Source organism: Cyphellophora attinorum (assembly GCF_001299255.1).
Source record: "Cyphellophora attinorum strain CBS 131958 chromosome Unknown Contig10, whole genome shotgun sequence".
Classification (NCBI taxonomy): domain Eukaryota; kingdom Fungi; phylum Ascomycota; class Eurotiomycetes; order Chaetothyriales; family Cyphellophoraceae; genus Cyphellophora; species Cyphellophora attinorum.
Genome location: NW_017253238.1, coordinates 706,336 through 727,048, shown reverse-complemented (window position 1 = coordinate 727,048; position 20,713 = coordinate 706,336). Strand labels below are relative to the sequence as shown.

Below are 20,713 nucleotides of genomic sequence, written 5' to 3'. Positions count from 1 at the left end.
CGACTCCTCCATTGCTCCTCCATCGCGCCCTCCACGTCCCATCCACATCAAATTTCTCCATGACCTCCCGCGACAGCCACTGCTGCACCCTTCCGTCCACGGTGGCGTGCCTGAAGTCTCGAACCACCTTCTCTGGCGTACGATTGCTCCAGCAAACGGTATAGCGTCCGAACATGTGCACTCTCTTGGCGCGTTGCATCGCGTCGGGAGGGCTCTGGTGAATGTGTCCTACCCAGAAGTCCCGCGTAAGCTCCAGTTGAGGTCGGCGCGTGTGTCGATAAGGGCATGAGCGGCAACGCACTTAGTCGCGGGAGATGTGGTCTTCGTGGGTGGCCAGTAACGAGGTGCAGCGCGAGTCACCCGTCGTCGATATGCCGCGTGGTTGTGGATGTCGAGAGCAGATAGGGGCAGCTGTTGTGAGGCGGGCAGAAACTCTTCCTTGAGTTCCTCAGTGGACATTTGGGTCAATGATTTAAGGGAATACCAGGCGTGGAAGTCCTCCCTCTCGTCCATTGGTGCTGTGAGAGTCACGCTCTGGAGATTCAGGAAATGCGAGGCATCGGTAGGAAGGATATGGTGGTACTTTGGGTACGGGCCAACAATGCTGCCGGAGAAGGAGCGTACATGTTGCTTCCAGTCGGGTGGCATATGTGTGCAGAACACGCCAGTGAGGTTCTGGTCGGGAGATGAGAAAGTGGACCTGTGGAAAAATAGCTCTCTCGTCTCGTTGTGCAGCTGGCGGCTGACTTGTGTGATGCCGTATCCAGTGTGTTTGTCTGCCAGGACCGCGAATAAGTTGTTGTCACGGTCGCGAAACTTTGCGATGGTTCTGCCATCGGACGGATTTGGTTCCAGGTAGATAGGTGGATCTGCCTTCCTTGCAGCCGGATCTGGAGCACAATAGAAGATTGTGATTTCGCTTGCTTCGAAGACGTACTCGTAAATACGATTTCGAATCTCTCCTGGTAGCGTATCGAGCGTAATGCCCTTCTTGACATGCTGAGGCTGCCGTCGGACCGCATTCGAAGTGCACAGCCGCATTTTCTTGTTCTGTTGGGCGACTCGAGCAATGTCAGAAGCATCTCGTTTTCTCTTCACAAAACCCTCCTCCTGGACGTTGATATCGCGCAGGATCGAAGCGAGAAACATCTTGTTGCGGATTCTCCTACAGGCGACGATAAAGCGGGATAAGAAGTGAGAAAGAGAGGGTGACGATGTAGTCGTAAGAAGAAGTAAAGCCAGGAGTGCTCTGCATGCCAGATCGTTGACTGGCACTGTGCAGAGAGAAGAGATCGACGTGTCGAGTGTGCGATGAGAAGTGTCATCAGCTGCGGCGGCGATGAGGTTATACCCAAAGGCACCGACCACCAAGAGATATGACTCAATCATGGTGTAAGCTCAATCAGATGATGAATAGATGACTGAGAGATCGATCGATAGTAAGTGAAGTGCTGAATGCCTGAATAGAGATTGTCAATATAATATCATTCCATGGGGAGAGTGACGAGTGAATACTGCAAGTACAGTGCGTCTGAAGAGCTGAAGCTGCAAAAAGAATAGACGTGGCATTGCGCATGGGAGAAAACAACTGACTTGAATTGCAGTTCATGGGCCGGGAAGGCTCGCTCCGAATGCTGTAACATGCATTATAGCGGCAGGAGCGGCTCGCAGCAGTGCCATGGGTCGGTAGCGCTTGACAAAATAAAGGCCAGAGATGTGCCTGTGCCTGCCACATGGCGGCCAAGAACCGGGCGAGTTGAAGGACCGCTTTGTCTGGAATGGACGAAGACCTGCCAGGGAGAAGAGCGTAAGGCCTGTCGAGCCCAGATCATCGGCGGAGATGGGTGAGAGTTCATGCTTAGAGACAATAGATCTGCAGGAATCATGCATTCGATGTGTACAAACGCTGCAGAAATTGTGGTATCGAACTTTTGCAGGACCATGAAGACCGATCGCGGCCGAAGAAGTAGAAAAGAATGCATCTGGCCGACGCATTTATTCCGGTTGTTTCCAGGTCTTCATCAACGCTTCTCTCCGCACCTTCTCCTTCTCGGCATCATACACCAACACCTCGTGCAAAGCGTTGCCACCAGGCACCATGGGCAACACTGGTACCTTCTTGTCGGTGACGACTTCCAGGAGAGCTGGACCATCGCCGCTGCCCTCGATCAACCACTTCAAGCTGTCTTCAACGTCGTCTGGCTTGATGCACCTCCTTGACTGCACGCCCATGGCATCTGCGAGCTTGATGAAATCGGGGTTCTTTTGATGTGTGTGCGCGAATCGGTTTTCGTAGAACAGGCTCTGCCATTGCGTGACCATGCCCTGTTCCTCGTTGTTCAGAACGATAATCTTCACGCCAATGTTGAACTGTGCCGCCGTGCTCAGTTCTGTCAAAGTCATATTGAAGGATGCGTCACCATCGATGTCCACCACGAGGTGATCGGGGCACGCTACCTTGGCTCCGATGGCTGCTGGTAGACCATAGCCCATCGTGCCGAGACCACCAGATGTGACCATTGATCGTGGCGACGTCCATCGGAAATGTTGTGCGGTCCACATCTGATGCTGGCCCACGCCGGTCGCAATGATGGTCTTGTCCTTCATGTGGCTAGTCAATACTGACAACTTCTCGATCAACTCTTGGGGTTTGATCAGTCCATCGGGCGTGCCGCGTTCGAAGGCAGTAAGAGGGAATCTCTCCTTCCAGTCGTTGATTTGGCCAAACCACTCGGGCCTGTCGCTTACACTCTTGACCTTTGGCAGCAAAAGGGCCAGATTTTGGGCCACGTCTCCCTCCACAGCTTCAGTCGCTTGTACAACCTTGTTGATGTTCTTTGGCATGATTTCGAAGTGGACGATTCCTCCTCTGCCTTCAGCAGCCGCAGCCTTTGCTTGGGGCGCGAACTTTGCGACAGCTCCAGTCACACGGTCGTCGAATCGAGCTCCCAACGCGATGATGAGATCAGCATCCTGCATGGCCATGTTTGCATACGCTGATCCGTGCATGCCGAGCATGTGCAAAGACTTGGGATCTGTCTCGTCGAATGCTCCCAGGCCCTGCAAAGTCGTAGTCACCGGGATCTGAGCCTTGTCCGAGAGCTCCTTGAGCAACTTGGGACCTTCTGGAGTCGCGAGCATGCCTTGACCAGCGTAGATGATGGGCTTCTTGGCGATGTTGACGAGGTCAGCCACGCGGCTGATGGTTGCGTTCAGCATGCGCTTTGCTTGAGCCTTGGCCGCAATGGTCGCTGCTGACGGATGTGCTGGCAGAGCAGATTGTGTGGGAATGGCTCTCCTGAGAATACCAGCTGTGACATCTTTCGGGAGATCGACCAAAACTGGTCCTGGACGGCCAGACATGGCGATCTCGAATGCTTCGTTGATGCGCTTAGGTAGCTCGGCTACACTCTTTACCATGACGTTCCATTTTGTGCACGCTCTTGAGATGCCAACGACGTCCGCTTCTTGAAAGGCATCGCTGCCGATAGCTGTAGTTACCACCTGACCGCAGAAAACGACCATGGGTGTACCGTCGGACATAGCATCTTGCATAGGAGTAATGACGTTGGTTGCGCCAGGCCCAGACGTCACAAGAACAACGCCTGGCTTGCCGGAAGCTCGTGCGTAACCTTCAGCCATATGGCCTGCGCCCTGTTCGTGTTTGGGAAGGATGAAGTCGAAATGTTTCGAGTTGTAGATGGCATCGAATACGGGAAGAATGGCACCGCCAGGGTATCCGACTAAATCTCGTTAGCTCCATGTAGTATTGAAGAGGACCGAAGACCATACAGATATGCTTGACACCTTGCCGCAGCATCATCTCGTGGAAGATCTGCCCGCCACTCAATCCCACAAATCTGCAAAAGTGGTCAGCATGTATTTCAGCTGCAAGTAACATGCAGACGTACGAGTCATCGAGCTCTGGCGCTTGCCGGTTCACCAAGGGTGAAGGCTCATTTCTGTGGTCTTGGTTAAACGCTGGCGCTGGTATGGGCCGCTGATTTCTATATCTTGTTAGCAACGAACTGCATGTTCTTATGTGCGCTAGGCTTACGGTGCGGGTGCAGCAGCTGTAGTCGCTGGTCTCTTGGTTGTCTCATTTTTTGAGATGTGTTTTTGAGATTTCCTGTATGGCGACACGGCCGCCGCTGGTGTAGTGGTGGAAAATGACTGTGAGCATGAGGGCCGGCGTTTTGACAAAGATCTTATGGCACTCGTGCCTTGTCTTATTGGCAGCATTTTCGTAGCCATGCTGAATTGCGCGATACTGGGAGTCAGTGGCAAGCTCACGGTTCCGATCTGGGTTATTAAAGTGCTGCACACGAGGTTTTGAGTCAGAACGAGGGTGGACGGAGGCACGAGGCGAGTGGAAGTGCACCACACTGTAATTTTGCGCTAGCAGGAACTCTGCAGGCCGACCTCGGCCAGGCCTGGAAATGCGGAGAAGATGCTCTTGGCCAGGCCCATAAGTGAGAGATCGTCCAATGGCCTGGGGCGCTGGCCGTGTGCCCTGCTTCTAGAACTGGTCCAGTCACTGGCACTTCTTTTGCTCTTACAATCACGGCCGATGGGAAGCACTTTGAGTAACAAGTAGTGAGTGAGCACTGCTTAAGGTGTAAGATACAAGCAATGACCAGGACGCTTCAAGGGACCCGGCCTCGAAGATGAAAGCAGGCCAGGACTCCTCTGGGACGGCGCCCGGATGACGAGGATGGGGAACCTGCAGGTTGGCACACAGGGAAGGAGCCATGCACTGGGAACGAGGAATACCGGTTGACGTTCGTTTTGGACTTCGCAATCGACGCTTTACTTCTAACTTATGCCCTCCGTCCAAAAATCCTCAGCCGCTTGACACCGCCATCTGGGATGATGGTCATCTTGACGTGCGTCCACACCTCTCCTTCCGGCGGCTGCTGCACTGCCAACGCATCTCCTTCAAATACATGCTCATGGTCCGACTGGCATTTCTGCTCACCTTTGACCAATTCTCGCCAACCAGGACCATCATGCTTGGGCTCTTCCTCTGTGCCCAACGCAGCCTTCGCTGCCGACTCTGACCATCCTTCGACCTTCACTGCTCGTGGGAAGTTCCCTCGGAAGTCCTTCGTATCGACGACAACCTTTTCGATCACTCGTCCTTTCAAACCCAGCTTAACAATGACCCAATCGACGTGGCCCTTCGTCCTTGACCGACTGGTCTCCCACCCATCTCCCATATCCTTCCCTCTGCCCGGCAGCAACAAGTTCGACTTCGTCCCAAAATGCTCATCACTCCGCGCCACAGCAACACCTCCATTCAACGCCGCCGCGAGATCTTCCTGCGGCCTCTCCTCCCCACCTTCCCTAACCTTGACCGGCAACGGAGGACTCACCACCCTACCATACACCCGCAACCTAGCAATCCCACCATCAGGATACATCTTCAGCTTCAAGAAGTTAACTTCCTTCTCCTCGACACCCTTCCCCTTGACCCTCCACGCCTGCCGCTGACTCGGCCCACACGTCTGCTTCGGCAGTACCTCCTCCCAACCAATCCACTCCCCTTGACCACCCTTGACCTCTCCCTCTTTTCCCTCTTCCACGAACGCAGCATCCAGCCCAGCCTCCGGTGCCTCATTACCCTTAAAGAACGCCGTATCAACCTCCACGCCCTCAATCACGCACACGACGCCCAACTTGATCACCACCCAGTCATACTCTGCAGTATTATGCCGTCTCGTCTCCCACCCATCATACCACTTTCCCGCGTGCACGTAGTAGCCTTCCTTCCATATCGGTTTCGCTGGGTTGAGGAGGTTCGACGCTTCGGCGAACCATTGGTCGGAGAAAGAATGGATAGAGGCGTTGAGAACGGAGGTCGAGAGGGACGTGGCGGAGGAGAAGGTGGTGTCGATGAGTGGACTGGGTATGGGCGTGACGCTTATGTCTGCGGTCGAGTGGGCGGAGAGATTGGGGAGGTGGTCGCGTGCTTGCTCGGTGAGTTTGTCGGCAAGGGACTCGGTGTTGATTGGGATCTCCATGGTGTAGGTTTTTGGAAATGATAGGTGCGTGATCAGGTGGAGGACGGCTGGATATAAGGAAGCTCGAGGACTGGTTCCGCTCGAGGAAGATGTCAACGGTTCCTACTCTTGTTCGTCGATTGATGCCCTGAGCCAACAGAAGGCGTGCTTGACTGACTGACTGATATAGGTACTGTCTGGGGACTGGGGCGGTTGATATCGGCGGAGCGACTTGTCTGATAGTCGTACAGGGCCACCAAATCTACGGTGGGTGCTCTGTGTCAGTGCAAGTACCGCAAATGTCGCACAGCGAGCGCGTGTTCTTCAAATATTTTGCGTGCTCAGGTACGTGATTGCCCCTCGCCTATCGGTGCTCGCCGATGCCCCTCCGCAGGGGTCCCCCACCAGAATGTTTTTTCTCCAATTCTAAGCGGTACAGCTTGCGGGCTTCTCAGTCATTACTCCCGTCATTGTGTGCAAGATCTCTTCATAGCAAAAGCGCGATATCGTTACGTATACATTACTCGATCGCTGTGAAAGGGCGTGACTGCTGCCACTCTCCTACATCCGTGGCTTCCTCGGCTTCCTGGCGGAACGTTGGCTCCTCGCGCTGTAGTAGATTCAACCTCAACTGACTTGTTGAAGTCATGAATTGGAGCCTCCTCACCTATTGAAGTTGTCAATCGGAGCCTCCTCCTTGACTAGCTCCCACATATGGTCGATGGTCTTGACGGCTTTGTCGCTCAGCGGACCTTTGCGAATGTAGTCGAGGGTTGTAGACACTTGCTCCGGTCGTGATGCCCCCACAACGAGTCCGTCACCACTCTTGCCCGTGGAGTCGAGAGCCGAGTGCCATGCAATCCACCGAAAACCAAGCTCAGCTCGACCAACGCCCTCCTCCTTTGCGGCCTTTTCCCACTCGCCCAATGCTTCAAGGTACTTGGGTTTGTTGTACATTCCACCATACAGCGCAGGATTTCCGAATCTGCCAACACCAGCCTTGATTTCGTCGGCCGTCTTGGTCAGGAGACCTCCAACGAGAGGCGAGTAGGCGTAGAAAGCGATCTTGAGCTTGCGCAGTAGAGGGAACAGCTCGACCTCGGGAACTCGCGTGAGAGCAGCGTAATTGCCTTGATAGACCACGGGAAGAGGATAGCCCTTCTCCTTGCAGATATCGTAGACTTCCTGAACTTGAGCTGCCGAGAAGTTCTGCAGACTTGTTAGTCGAGACTGGTACACAGATCAAGAGCACTTACCGAGACGCCAAAGCGCTCGAAGGTGCCCTTCTTGTAGACCTCATTCACGCCTTCGAGCTGTTCAGTCCATGGGATCGATGTATCAGGAGCATGGAGATAGAAGATATCAAGCTGCCCTGACTCTTAGCAGCCACCTCATTGATCTTCTGCATCTTCTCACCTTCTTCACGCCCAGCTTCTTCAAGCTCTCATCGGCTGTCTCGATGATCTTATCTTTCGTCACACTGCCTGGCGAAAAGCCTCCCTTCCATTTCGTGTCAAATTGGAACTCCTTCCCCGCGTCGATCTCGCCCAGGTAAGTCTCTGAGTTTCCGTAGAGATGTGCTGTGTCGATGTGGGTAATGCCTTGTTCTTTGAGTACGTCGAACAGTGGTCGAGCGTCCTTTGCTTCCTTGAACTTGCTGGTGTCACCGAATCCTGCTCCGCCAAAGCGGATGACAAGGTCGAGAGGAGCCATGGTCAGATCTATGTCAGTGAACGGCGACAGAGGTTGATTGAGGTGCAGCTATTTAGTTCAGAGAGGTCCGACGTTACACAGGTAGTGGTAAATGCATCGGCCGAATCTACCTAGGTACGGAGTTGGAGCTTATAAATCCAACTGGCAACTTGAAGTGAGGAGAGCAAGCACGACTTGCGAGACGCACGTCATGCCACCCGGCAGTGGAATCCAAACCACAAGTGGTAGTCGAACGCTAGAGGCAGTATTTTGGCTGTGGCACAGCGTCGGAGCCATATTCTGTGCACGCACATGAAATCAAGATTCCATCGGCAACATGTAAGCGTTGCCTTATGCGGCGGTCGCACAGGACCTGAACTTCCTAATTGTGATGGGAGTCTTGTGCGTTACCTGCGGCTCATCCGGCTACGGCTGCTTCTACGATATCACGAGAATCATTGTAGCGTTCACGTTCTTCCGACGCGGTTTCGGTTCCGTTGAGAGGTTTCGTTGCGTGGTCACGGCTGACCTGAGTGACAAGTAGGAAGTCAAGTATTTTGCTATCGACAACAACGAGACGCCTTTTTTGCACAGTCATCAGCTTGCCCAGAAATTTGCAGCACGGGTAAGTGTTAGGGGCCCCAAGCCCGATAATTCTGGGCTCCGGCACTAATCCGGCCGCCCAGAAAATACCGACCCCAGGTTTTGGGAAGGTGGGAGGTGCTGATTGGCCTACCATCCCTCGGTTTTCTTGGACCTGCAGAAATGGTCCAGGAACACCTGGCATCCACGGTGTCTTTGGGTCATTCGGCCTTTGTCGCCTGACCACCGCAGAAGGAGCTCACCTCCTCACTCCTACATTCTCCCCCTCCATGCGCATGTAGATTCAAAGCTCCCGGTGAGCTCACCTGCATGAGGAAACTCATCAACGCCATAATGAGAACAAGGTAGCCATCTTCCCACGATGCGAATTTCACTCCTCCTGTTCCCGCTCCTCGCGGGCGCAAGGAATATCTTCCAGCCGCGGGCGGAATGCAATCAGCAGCCTCTTGTGGCAGTTCCAGAGGCTGAAAGAACAGATGGCAACCCCAAACACCTCCAGAACATGATGGACGTTTTGAACACAATGCAGGCAAGATATTTCAGTCTCGACGTGGCAATATGGGCAACTGCCATAGATTGGACGGCGGCTGTCTTGGGCACCCAGGTGTCAGCGACACTCACTAGCCTTGCCAGCTCGTTTCCACCAGTCACTGAAGAATGCAAGACTGCCGTTGCGTGGCACAATCTGATCAATAAATACTTCGCACACACTTCGATGTTCTATTTCGGAGAGAACACTTTTAGCCTTCGCAATCAGGCATACGACGATATGCTATGGGTGGTTCTCGGCTGGCTCGAGAACATCAAGTTTTCCGTCTATCATTCTCGCAGGCATTTTCAAGGGATCAAGCACATGCGTCCGGCACCGGATTGGCACGGGAACCAGTTCAGCCCTAACGCGGCACATCGAGCACGCATCTTCTGGGAGTTGGCAAGCGTCGGCTGGGACGAGAAGCTCTGTCACGGTGGAATGGTCTGGAATCCGAATTTGGTACCATACAAGAATGCCATCACCAACCAGCTCTTCTGTGCCGCTAGCATCGGCATGTACCTGTATCATCCAGGAGACGAGAACGACTCGCCATTCCAAGGCGCCACTACGGGCGCAAATAAAAAGGAGAAGGTTAAGTTTGCCAACGAGGACAGCCGACCACATGAGCAGCGATACTTGGATTTTGCCGTCAAAAGCTATCAATGGCTGCAAGACTCGCACATGATTAACGACGTCGGACTCACCGCTGGACTTTACTCAGACGGCTTCCATATAAAAGACTGGGAAAACAAGAAGAAAATAGGCACTGGCGAATGCGACCAGCTCGACACAATGGTATACACATATAACCAGGGCGTCATCCTCTCCGCCAGTCGCGGCCTCTACCTTGCCACCGGCCGACGCAGCTACCTCGACGACGGCCATCGCCTCATCGAGAATGTTCTCCGCGCAACAGGCTGGCCCTGGATCAACGGCACTCAATGGCAGGGTCTCGGCCGCGGCGGCGTCCTCGAGGAAGCATGCGATCACCGGGGCGAGTGCAGCCAGGACGGCCAGACATTCAAAGGAATCTTCTTCACGCACTTCGCCGAGTTCTGCCGTCCGATGTGGGACTTCGAAGAGGATTGGATTCGAGAAGACCCATCTTGGGGGCTGCAACCTGATGTGTGGAAACAGCATCAGGAGAAATGCGCCGCCTATGGAAAGTGGGTCAATCACAATGCCGCCGCCGCAGAGGCGACCGTGAACCAGGATGGTCTGTTCGGTAGTTGGTGGACGTATAACAAAGACATGACGGGCATCACTGACCCCGTGGTCCTGCAGCAGATTATGGCCGTCGACCAGCTCCCGGTCGGCGCAGAAGATACCAAGAACCCGGAGTACTTCAAAGACCCATCTATCAACACTCTTCACGGCTTCGACCAGCCGCCGCCTGGACCACAGGATCTGAATGACAGGGGCCGTGGCAGGACGGTGGAGTCGCAAGCCGGTGGTTTGGCTGTGGTTAGGGCGAGATGGAACTGGGAGCTGTGGTTCGACGCTGATCGATTGGCGAAGGAAGAAGACCCGAAGGGAGTGTTTGCACAGGAAGTTGGGTAGGATCGAGTGGGTGGGTCTGGATGAAAATGCATATATGGCACGATCATGATTTAGGATGTAGATACGTATGATCACGGGGAAAATGAGAACATGTCAAACAACGTACGAAGTCCTTGTTTTGCTGGACTGGTTCCACGGGTATGGAAATTGTCAGACCGCTGCACAGCATGCCGACTGCTTCTCGAAGTTAAGGGAGCAAACAGCACGGGTCTCTCTAATGGCAGCAAGTTTTTGCAGCACGGGCAGGAGAAGTCCCTTTGGTGAGCGACTACACGACATAGTCTCAACGGCGGTAGGTAGGTGAGACTCGCAGGCTAGGTGAGAAGGCACTGACTGGCTTGAGCACCAAGTTGACCATGATGGTACAGATCAAAACTTCCGGTCTAGCGCGGCAGGTCGAGGATGGAAGAGAATGCAAAGCATGTCGTGAGAAAAGGAGAGATACATAATCCAGAGGCAGGCATAACTCTGAAAAAGTTGTCTTTAATAACCAAGAGCAAGAGTAGTCACTAACATGGAATAATTGTGTCGACAATCAAGAAGTCCTGTCTGTGAATGTAAGGTGAGCTGCCTCTCAGGCGCAACAAATACATCACGAATATAGTGGCAGCTGACATCGCAGATCAAGCAGCGCTCTAGTCAATTCCGCAAGTCATTGCTCTACACAGGGTCGTCAAACCACCTGTCAAAGAGGAACGAACAAACCTCCTTTTCTTTGGGCTACGCACAGCTCGTAGACCTTGACTCAGACACCCAACGCATTTTCCTCAGTATTCATGTTATGCTATCGTTGGACAACAGGAAGGCGCGAGATGGGCAGGGTCGATCTGACGCAAATGCGGAAGGCATGGTCGACTTGTTGCAGCGCAGGGCTACTAGGCAGGCGCACACTTGAGGCAGCTGTGTGGCCTAAGATTGTTTGGCTCTCGAGAAGAATGGCTTCGTGGGCAGGAAGCGACGCAATTACAGTAGCCCATCAGACACACCACACGTAGGCAGACTGGAAGTCTCCCAGACCTCAAGATCTCGCACAAATCTTTGACCTGAGGCGACCAGTGTGTATCCCGCCAGGGCGGACTGCACAGCAATCTGCGACAATTGGCAACGCAGGGGAGTACGGCTGTTGCTTGGTTTAATGCCTGCCATTGTACAAATGTAGAAGTATGTTCGCATATACTTCGGACGCCGTTATAACACCTGTGTAGATTACTGATCGCCCGGAATGCCGTGAAACAACCAGTCCTCGTTCTCGTTGCTGCGAGCCTACTTCCTCTGCCTATCGCCAGGAACGCAGGTGAATAGACCCTGCATCCCTCGTGCTGCTGGCCCAGCACCAGTCGCTAAGTCTCGTACACGCAGGTTGAGATCAGATCATATAAGACCTGCTGGTACTGCGGCTGCCCCTCACCTCATTTCTTGGTCGAGTCTTCCTTCGGTACGTTGCCAGTAATTGAGTCGCCAATGAATCCAGTGGATGGTGGCATCTTGCTATCCTGGCCTTTCCCGTTCCCTTGCCTTCCCGTTTTACGATTCTGCTGTCCAGCAATGGCACTGTCGGAGGATTCGGCCATTACGGTAGCACTCCTCGATCTCTGAGGTGACTTCGTGTCCCGGCCTTGGTGATCCTTGGTGGACTGATTCTGTCTTTGTTGACTTTGACTATTCTTCAGCGAGGCATGGTCCGACTCTGGCATGGATAGCGATATCTGCCTGGGTTGCTGTATGTTTGTTGGTGAATGGACCCCCTTCCGTTCAACCGACTTATATGTGGGCGAGCTTGAGTTGTGCTGGTGTAGGGCGGCCTTTGATGATGGAAGTTGCGCTGATAACTTGTGTTTTGGACCATTGACCTGGCCTCTTGCCTCGACGCTCTTATATGTGTCGCGACTGACTCCCTCTAAGGCCCTCCTTGCTCTCACACTCCTTTTCACCGTCGTCGCCGCATCCCTTTCAGGAGCGACATGCCGCTTCACATTCAGCTGAAGGAGGCGGGACTGGCCTCGAGCAAATCGTCTCGTGCGCAGGCACCTTTGACACACTTAGACAGCCTCGAGTGGTGTCTCGAAAGCAACGAAACAAAACTTATGCGCCATGAGGTCCGGATGGTATGGCGGCGCCGCCAAGCGAATATTTCCCGATTGACGGAGAGCGGCGCGACAACCAGCTATGGGATACCGGTGCTGCGGGCATGGTGGAGATGTGGTCCGATGTGCCTGCGTCCCGTCCGAAGTCATTGGCTGACCTCAGACAAAAGGACCAAGAATCTGAGATCGTTCTTTAGTCCCACGTGGAGACGATCGGCATTTTTGGGGCCGACAAAAGTTCCCCTTTCGGGCAAATTGTGCCGCTGTTCAGGCACATTTGATACATCGATTGGCTTACCGTAGCCAACTGGCACCTGATTAGTCCTCCGGAACGGTGTGCAGATCTGCCATAGTTCGAGTTGGCAGGAGATAGGGATAATGGTCAACCTGTCCACCTTCTTGTGGTTGCCTGGCCCTCAGAATACCCCTGCGTGTCACAAGATGTGTGTGCCCGGACATCTCAAGTCAGCCTAACCGCCCGTTGATCTGCGGCGAAAGCCGCATGCACCAGACATACAGGTCTTGTCGAGCAGAATCGTGTATACCACGAACTTTAGTACTGGGAGACTCACAACGAGCGACCTGTATTAAGGGACCCAAAATCAGTCGTACCGCGGAGCAAGTGGCTGACACGAGGTCAGATGGCAGCGGAGCTTCGGCTTCAAATTGAAGTTCACGACCTCAGTGAGCGGTGTCAGCTATTATGTGCATCATGAGCTGTGGCTGGTTTTGCTGGCTCTGTCGTCGCCGGCGCAGCCATGAGACGGTTGAACCACAACTCACCCGACGGTCTCATCTTATCGCTGTAAACGAAGCCCTCCAACACAGGATGTATCGCTTTCCAGCTTGTCAAGCCAAGAGCACCAGCCTCGATAGCCAGGTGGTTGTGGAAGAAGCAACGGGCGTCAGTCTCCGCGTGTAACAAAGACTGTTGCTCGCACATGGCGCCAACGTAGAGCGCCCACACCCGAGCCGTCGCAAATTTTTGGCGCTCTGAGTCGACGGCAATCGTGTTGAATTCGACCAAGGAGTTGCGTAGTGCTGGAATGATTTCAGGACGCATGTCGAAAAGTGGTCTGCCCAAAATCCAAGCATCACAATCAACACTCTTGGTCGTGTAAATTGCCGCCAATGTCAGGAAGGCATGAGCTAGAAGGACCACCCGCTGAGATAGTTCTAGCTTCCACTTCAACCGATCCCTAATTACGATGTAAAGGCTCACCAACTTACCGATGTTCCTCAAGGGAGTCAATGAGTTTACCAGGACCACGCTGGCGGGCTCCGTGTCGTCAAGGGGGTTAGCTTTCTTCCTCAGGCTTGCCCAGAACGACCGAGTCTCTACAAAGACGTCCGCCAGAGACCCGGATATAGAGCTGTTCATTGAGGCTCTGACTGATTCGGACTCAGAGTCAGTCAGCTCTGTCAGATCGATACAAGACCGCTTCAGGGACGAAAGCACCGTCGGAACGAACTCCTCGAAGTCGAACACCGTCGGGACAAGCAAACTCGCGCCTGTTTGGACATCGTTGTGCACCTGGTACACAAGCAAGGTGTAGTCTAGAGTGCCCCGGGACCAGGCTTCTTCGAACATTGACCGGAGCATCTCACCATGCACGCGGGCTCCAGCAGCATTCCGGCGCAGAGTCTCTGCAGAATACAGCATATTCAAATGCATGTAGTTGTCGTAGGTTTGCAAATCCGCCCCGCTTGCAATCTTCCGCTGAAGCGATTGCGTCGCCTTCAACTGATGCATACAGGCCGTAGCGTAGAGGCGTGGATTCTTGACCATGTAACCCCATCGCGCAAAGGAACCATGTGCGATGCCTATGTCCTGTAGGCCTTTCGTCGAGTCCTTCCAATCACGGCGCGCGAGGTGCTCCCTGGTGGGATAACTGCCTCCGTACTGATACTTCAAGTAGAAGTCCCGGTAGAAGACTATGAGTTGATTTTCTTCCGGGCCGACGGTCACAGGCAAAGCTGAAAATGGATCGGAATTTCCCTTGCGCAATATTGATGATGGTGATGGGACATCTTTTGGGTGGCCCTCTTCATCGACATGAGGATCGCTACCAGAGGGCACTAGAGACGTAGATGGCGTCTTGCTGGCGATGAGATTATGTCTCTTCTTCCAGGGTCGATACTGACTTTGTACGTGTGTGAAGACCTGGTGCCGGTTCGGGCGCGCTTTCATGTTGTTGGCATCGTGATTGACCCAAAGAAACTTCCCACGAAACGCGGTGGTTCTGGGCGAAATTTCGCTGTCCACCTTGGCCGATGAAACAACTGGCTCTGGCGCAGCGATCCTGATGGGAGCCATGGACTTGCCATACCCTGCGCTGTCAGGTCAACTCCGCTTGTAAGTGTTGCCTGTCAGCGAATTTGGGACTGAACAGTAATACGAAGGTACGTGAAAGCTTATGCCCGCCGGGAAGGTGCTTAATCTGTTAACCTGACAAAAGCTTGATCTGAGCCCACGATCTCAATGTGGAGCGTTACAGAGCCTAAAGAGACAGAGGCTAGTCGCGTATGACGAGAACCTTGGAAGGTATTCAAAATCACATTTACAAGAAGCATCATGATGTTGTCATCTCTTATGAGCTCACTGGCATGGCTGCATAGGAATTAGCTCGCATCTCACGCGGCATCCGTGCTCGGACGCCATTGCTGTCTACTGCCGCTGCAGGTTAAAGGCAAGCAGAAGACTGAGGTCGTCCATCGCGCCTACCCGTACTTTGACCTAGCTCACTTTCAGATTCGAGACCTCGAACAGCCATCCCGTCATGGCCTTGAGGCGTCTTTGGCACCATCCACGCTACTCGTACAGTTGGTCCGATGCTCGCAGTGAACAACGCAAACGCGATCCACAGATTGATTCCAGGAGCAATTTTCGCTGACGACCCGATGGCATTGCTGATAGTCGATCCTAACGCCTCAAAGCCATTAACCAGACCACAGCCAGATGCTATCGCCCGTGGATCTGATGTAAAGGCGCCAACAAACCAGAAAACGGCTACAACATGGGCTTCGTTGAAGAAACGCACCAAGATGTGCACGGTAAAAGCGCGTCCAAATTCTTTGCTGGTCCAATCAATGCTGGTGCTCGCTTCCTGCGAGTATTTGTACTCATTCGAGATCTGCCACGCTAGCAACGACACCACGAACACCGAGAACGAAACAACAATGCACTTGGCTTTGGTCGGTCGATCGACTTTTAGAGTCTAGAAACCATCCCGTTCCAAAGTCCGCGATAGTAACGACGACGCCGGATACTAGTGAGGCCAGAGTGCGAGTCCGCACAGTGAAGTAGCTGGTCAAATATATGCCCTGGTACGCATTATTCCATTGGAAACAGATGGAGACTGGAATGAGCAGCAGCAACCACTTCTGTCGCAAGACGGACAAAACGTCGTTGAAGGATAATTGTGCGCGTCGGTGCTGCACAACGGATGCCACTGTCAAGCCGTCTGAGCGCAACGCTTTCCGCGGCGAGGAGAACAAAAACGCCAGCGGAAGGCCAAGGCATTCTATGCCGATGAATATGAGGTAAGTCTTGTAAGACACTTTTCCGAGATGATCGATTGAGTGATTCACTGATAAAGCTATGGCGGCACCTAAAATCTGACCGAGCTCTCGCAGTCCAAGACAGATTGCAAGGTACGTGCCCATCTGCTGTAAAGGAGCATACGTGATCGCAATAGCGGTATCCGTGGTCCAAGCGGCAGAAGCAGAGATGCCGGTGAGCACAGCACCGAACAGCACATACCACTCGAGACCATATCGATTGTTTAGATACAGCGAGGCTGAGTATGGCGCGAGACCCAAGGTGCTGACGATCAGCATTGGCTTCGGTCCAATTCTGTTTAGAAGGATGGCGGCAAGCGGACAGCCTATGGTCATCACGCCAAAGATGATCGCAGTTGAGCCTATGACCAGATACGGCTTCTGTTGACCACCAGCACCAGTATCTACCATGAAGTCAGCATCTTGAGTTCAGTCTGGCTAGTATTGGGGCTCACTGTTCAAGGCAGCCCACAGGCCCGACTGAGTCAAAGAGATGACTCCTACCAGGAAAATGTTGAACAGCGTGCTCCTGTACCAATGTACCGTGGTCGCCTCTTCGGCCTTTTCACTGATCCGATCTGGCGCGACATCGTGCCCACTAGCAATCGAGCTTGCAATGTCGTCCAAAGGTGTTTCCTTACGTTCCATCCCCTCGGCGTGCTCGTAGAGTGATCTCTAGGGTGATTCACAAGGTCTTTGCGCAACCAACGTGGCGGCAAAGGTCCCTAGCATCTGAAGGACTTGGCAAGTACTTGTACCATTCGCTATCTTGTGTGCGTGTCGCATCAGAAATCGGAACGTCGTGCCACGTTCCTGTGCATAGGTAAGCATGCAGGTGGAATACGAGAAATGGGTCCTTTCGACCTTCTGGTTCGCCAGTCCGTCTCAACATGGCGCACACCATCAAATTGATGGCGCCATCGCCCAACGCTGTACTCATGCTTTGGTCGAGATTTAGAGCACTGTAACGCGCATCATGTATCAAATGCTCTGAACGTCCCAGGTAGACCGCCTCCGCGTTGCGGTTTAGAGGATGATTTTTCAGTCTCACAGCGAATCGGACAGTACCTATGGAGGCCATCGGGCAAAAGCGATGCTGACCAAGCGTGCATAAATCTGAGACGTAGACCCACCCGGGCCAGGCCCAGGTGCCGAGGGCATGACGACGCAATGCACGAATCATGAGTGATTCGCTTACGGGAAGGCAGGACTCCTTCAGAAGTACCCAAGTACTCCTGATACGGTAGTCCGCCCTGCTATGGTAATTGGACGGCCTGCTGGAGCTTCATGTCGCCCGCAGAGAAGCCGAGCATGACGTTATACTCCCCTGCAACCATTTCCCAGTCTTTCGTCTCTTCACTGTATACCTGTAAATCATCGAAAGCCACGGACAATGCAAGTGCCACGTTCTGACCTGCCTCGACGTAGCATTTTTCGAACGCCTTGAGCAACTTTGGCGGCTCGTCCGCAGCCTCTGGGAACGCCACGTATAGTTGGACTACCTGTCGCGCATCGACATCGCCTGTGTTCTCCAATACCAGTGTAGCTGAGATGGCTGTGTCATTCTTGGTGACATCTAGGTTCTCGAGTTGCCAGTCCGTGTACGTCAGGCCATGGCCGAAGGGAAACAGAGGTTCTATTCCCTTCTTGTCGAACATCTTGTAGCCGACATAAAGTCCCTCATCGAAGGGCGCCTCGATATTCGTGTTGATTAGGATGGCATCGTCAAGTTGCATGGGAAAGGTCACTGGCAGGTGTCCGCTCGGGCTGACGTCGCCAAACAAAAGCCGCTCAAGAGCGAGCCCTACCTGCTGACCCGGATACCATATCTCCATGACGGCATCAACCTGGTCGATCCATGGCATGAGGATGGCGGAATTGGTATTGAGCACAACGACTGTCTTCGAGGAGGCCTTCGACAGCCGGTCGATCACGGCATTCTGGTCACCTGGCAACGCGAGACCGACGCCACTGTCCATGCCTTCGGAGATCCTGTCGTTGGCAAATACGACACTGATATCTGCCCACTCGGCTAGCTCTTCGGCTTCGCTATCCCTGGTCAAATTGCCAGTGGACACGCCGAGAGTGATGCCAAATGCTCCTGTCAGCAAAGAGTAGCCCATGTCATACTTCAGCGTGAGTTTAACCTCGGCACCGGCTTCCAGGTAAGCGTATCCCTGGATGTAGTTGCCACCGAAGTTGTGATATGACATGTTCCCGACGAGGACATCGTTCAAGTACAATAACGCGGTGCCTTGCCCGACCATGGAGAAGTGATAGCCGCCGGTCGTATTTGGAAGAAAGGTCGCCTCGTAAATAGCAGAGAACGTATCCGGATATGATTCCCAGAGGTAGTCAGGATACGTTGCAGATGTGATGTTTGGCAGGAAATCCGTGGTGTTCGCTGGGCGTTCGAAGTCAAGATTCGTAAAGTACGTGACATTGACGCCGCCCTCCTTGAACATCGAAGGTGGAATCGTCGGAAAGATGCCGTTGCCAGGATAGGCTTCAGCATACTTCAATGTGATGTTCTCGGCAGTTGATCGCTTGTCCAGAGCGTCGAGCGGTGCTTGAACCACCATAGTGGAATCTTTGACAAAGCCACCATGGTTCAGGGTGACTTGATTCTGCTTGGTCGCACCAATCCCGAAGACAGCTATCTTTGTGTAATTCTCCGGAGACAGTGGCAAGGTGGCTGCCTCGTTCTTCAACAGCACGGCTCCATCTTCCACCATGCTTTGAGCCAGGTCAAGATGCTCTTGAGTTCTGACTGGGGCGGTGGAGTTTCCTTCAGTGGGGTAGTCAACCTGCCCGAGCTTGAACATGTAGCGCCACACTCTCTCGACCATGTCATCGAGACGTTCTTGAGTGACTGTGCCGTTGCCCAGCGCTTCGGTGAAGGGCTCCCCGAAAAAGTCCGCAAGCCCGAACAGCTCGTAGAGGTCCCCTCCGGGCATATTGATGTCCAGGCCGCCCATGATGGACGGGACGGTGCTCCGTGTTGAAAAGTACCAATCAGCAACCACAAACCCTTGGAAACCCCAGTCGTCTTTGAGCACAGTATTGAGCAGATAATCATTCTGACAAGCGTACTGTCCATTGACCTTATTGTATGAGCACATCACGCACCCAGGATCGGCCTCTTTCACCGTAGCCTTGAAGGCTGGGAAGTACACCTCGTGGAGGGTTCTATCGTCACTTGTGCATCGACAGCATTGTAGTCAGGCAGAGGGCCGAAGCGATTTGTTTCCTGGTTATAAGCTGCGAAATGTTTGGGACATGCGAGGACTCCCTGGCTCTGAATACCTTGGACGGCAGCAACAGCAAAACGCGAAGTTAGCCACGGATCCTCTGAAAAGGTCTCAGCGGAACGACCCCAGAGCGGAGACCGGAGGATGTTCAGTGTTGGGGCAAGGACAACGTTCCGACCTTTGCCACGGTGCTCGGCGGCCATGGCTTGACCATACACATATTGTACGGTGGAGTTCCAAGAGCTGGCAGACAGCACTGGAGCAGGAAATGTGGTCACATTGGTCACTGCATACATGTTTAGCACCCGATAGATAAATGAAATGGCCTCCACTGGGGCTGTAAAGGCTGGCAATGAACGTACTGGCATTGCTCACACCTGCAGGACCATCGCCCATGCAAATACCTGGTACACCACTTGACTCGTCAGCACTGATGTGACCAATACACGCATTGACTCCAGTGCCGTTATCATCGAGCTGTGTGTGTTAGTCGGCACTGATCATATTGTCTTGGCAAACCAACCTCGGTGTCGCCAGATGTCATCCGCTGCTTCTGGGTGTTGTTGAGTGACCCGACGAACAGCTTGAGACGGTCCTCCACAGACAAGGATTGGTTCATCCATGGAAGGGTATCAGCAAAGACTGATACTGGCCCTGTGAGAAGCAAAACCAGGAAGTTATATGCTTTCATCTTGATCGTGTAGCTGAGGGCTTGAAGATGACCAGACTTGACAGAGACCTCGTGAGCAACGTGAGCGAGCTGCTCATGCTTTATTACCTCCAAGGCTACCGCAGAATTCATAGGGCAGTATCGTGCTGTCAACTATCCTACCGTTAAGCCTTTGGCAAACCGAGCATTGCCCGAGGATCTGCATATGCTTTGACAAGACCGGCCTCCACTGTACAATGGGTCGCCGACGTGTCGCGCATTATATATCGATAGCTTGATATCAGGCTTGCTTGCATGGAGCGCTCGGGGGCCGGCCATGCAGTGTTATCTGTGCAGGTCGCGGACCGTGAACCACGCCATCGACATCCGCTCCGGACACGGTGCAGCGCTGCCGTGAACCTCCCTTGAGCGGAAGCCAAATCTTCGGTGAAGCTCGAACAGAATGTTGGCAGGGCCATGGGCCGACGACACCTCAAGAGATTGTCGCGAAGTCATCTTCGGCGTACGTGAAGCCTCGTTTATGGATGACTAGCCCAAGGAGTGCTCTAAGAAGCTCAGGCATGAGTAATATGATTGTATTGAGCTATCTGACCAGACCTCGAGAGGCTGCATTGGATGACGTCACGCTTGGTCCTGTCGTTGAGTTGACATGGAAACTGCAAACCACCAAGTTATTACCTCAACGACCCATGCTCTTATGACGAAGAGCATAATACATCTTTCGGAAGGTCCCATCGTTCACTCGCTCCTGACTCGTT

General features: G+C 53.4%; 7 protein-coding genes across 7 annotated transcripts; 1 reads left to right on the top strand and 6 right to left on the bottom strand.

Annotated features, from left to right (window-relative positions):
• Positions 1 to 228: 228 nt before the first annotated feature.
• AB675_8117 (uncharacterized protein) lies at positions 229 to 1,389 on the bottom strand (the record flags this gene model as incomplete). The annotated part of the gene is made up of 1 exon (XM_018148538.1): positions 229 to 1,389. The coding sequence occupies one exon, from the start codon at positions 1,387 to 1,389 to the stop codon at positions 229 to 231; it is 1,161 nt and encodes a 386-aa protein (XP_018001123.1).
• Positions 1,390 to 1,995: 606 nt separating this feature from the next.
• AB675_8116 (Acetolactate synthase catalytic subunit, mitochondrial) lies at positions 1,996 to 4,254 on the bottom strand (the record flags this gene model as incomplete). The annotated part of the gene is made up of 4 exons (XM_018148537.1): positions 1,996 to 3,743; positions 3,793 to 3,860; positions 3,912 to 4,007; positions 4,058 to 4,254. 4 exons carry the CDS (start codon positions 4,252 to 4,254, stop codon positions 1,996 to 1,998), a joined length of 2,109 nt encoding a protein of 702 aa, XP_018000970.1.
• Positions 4,255 to 4,820: 566 nt separating this feature from the next.
• Positions 4,821 to 6,023, bottom strand: AB675_8115 (Allantoicase; the record flags this gene model as incomplete). Its single annotated transcript, XM_018148536.1, has 1 exon — positions 4,821 to 6,023. The coding sequence occupies one exon, from the start codon at positions 6,021 to 6,023 to the stop codon at positions 4,821 to 4,823; it is 1,203 nt and encodes a 400-aa protein (XP_018001221.1).
• Positions 6,024 to 6,665: 642 nt separating this feature from the next.
• Positions 6,666 to 7,715, bottom strand: AB675_8114 (Aflatoxin B1 aldehyde member 4; the record flags this gene model as incomplete). The annotated part of the gene is made up of 3 exons (XM_018148535.1): positions 6,666 to 7,211; positions 7,259 to 7,369; positions 7,419 to 7,715. 3 exons carry the CDS (start codon positions 7,713 to 7,715, stop codon positions 6,666 to 6,668), a joined length of 954 nt encoding a protein of 317 aa, XP_018001070.1.
• A 943-nt stretch (positions 7,716 to 8,658) lies between these two features.
• Positions 8,659 to 10,389, top strand: AB675_8113 (uncharacterized protein; the record flags this gene model as incomplete). Its single annotated transcript, XM_018148534.1, has 1 exon — positions 8,659 to 10,389. The coding sequence occupies one exon, from the start codon at positions 8,659 to 8,661 to the stop codon at positions 10,387 to 10,389; it is 1,731 nt and encodes a 576-aa protein (XP_018001313.1).
• Positions 10,390 to 13,167: 2,778 nt separating this feature from the next.
• Positions 13,168 to 16,682, bottom strand: AB675_8112 (uncharacterized protein; the record flags this gene model as incomplete). The annotated part of the gene is made up of 4 exons (XM_018148533.1): positions 13,168 to 14,804; positions 15,220 to 15,691; positions 15,744 to 16,438; positions 16,490 to 16,682. The coding sequence occupies 4 exons, from the start codon at positions 16,680 to 16,682 to the stop codon at positions 13,168 to 13,170; spliced, it is 2,997 nt and encodes a 998-aa protein (XP_018001164.1).
• Positions 16,683 to 17,290: 608 nt separating this feature from the next.
• AB675_8111 (Beta-glucosidase) lies at positions 17,291 to 19,976 on the bottom strand (the record flags this gene model as incomplete). The annotated part of the gene is made up of 4 exons (XM_018148532.1): positions 17,291 to 19,189; positions 19,234 to 19,571; positions 19,648 to 19,762; positions 19,809 to 19,976. 4 exons carry the CDS (start codon positions 19,974 to 19,976, stop codon positions 17,291 to 17,293), a joined length of 2,520 nt encoding a protein of 839 aa, XP_018001026.1.
• Between the last annotated feature and the right edge of the window lie 737 nt (positions 19,977 to 20,713).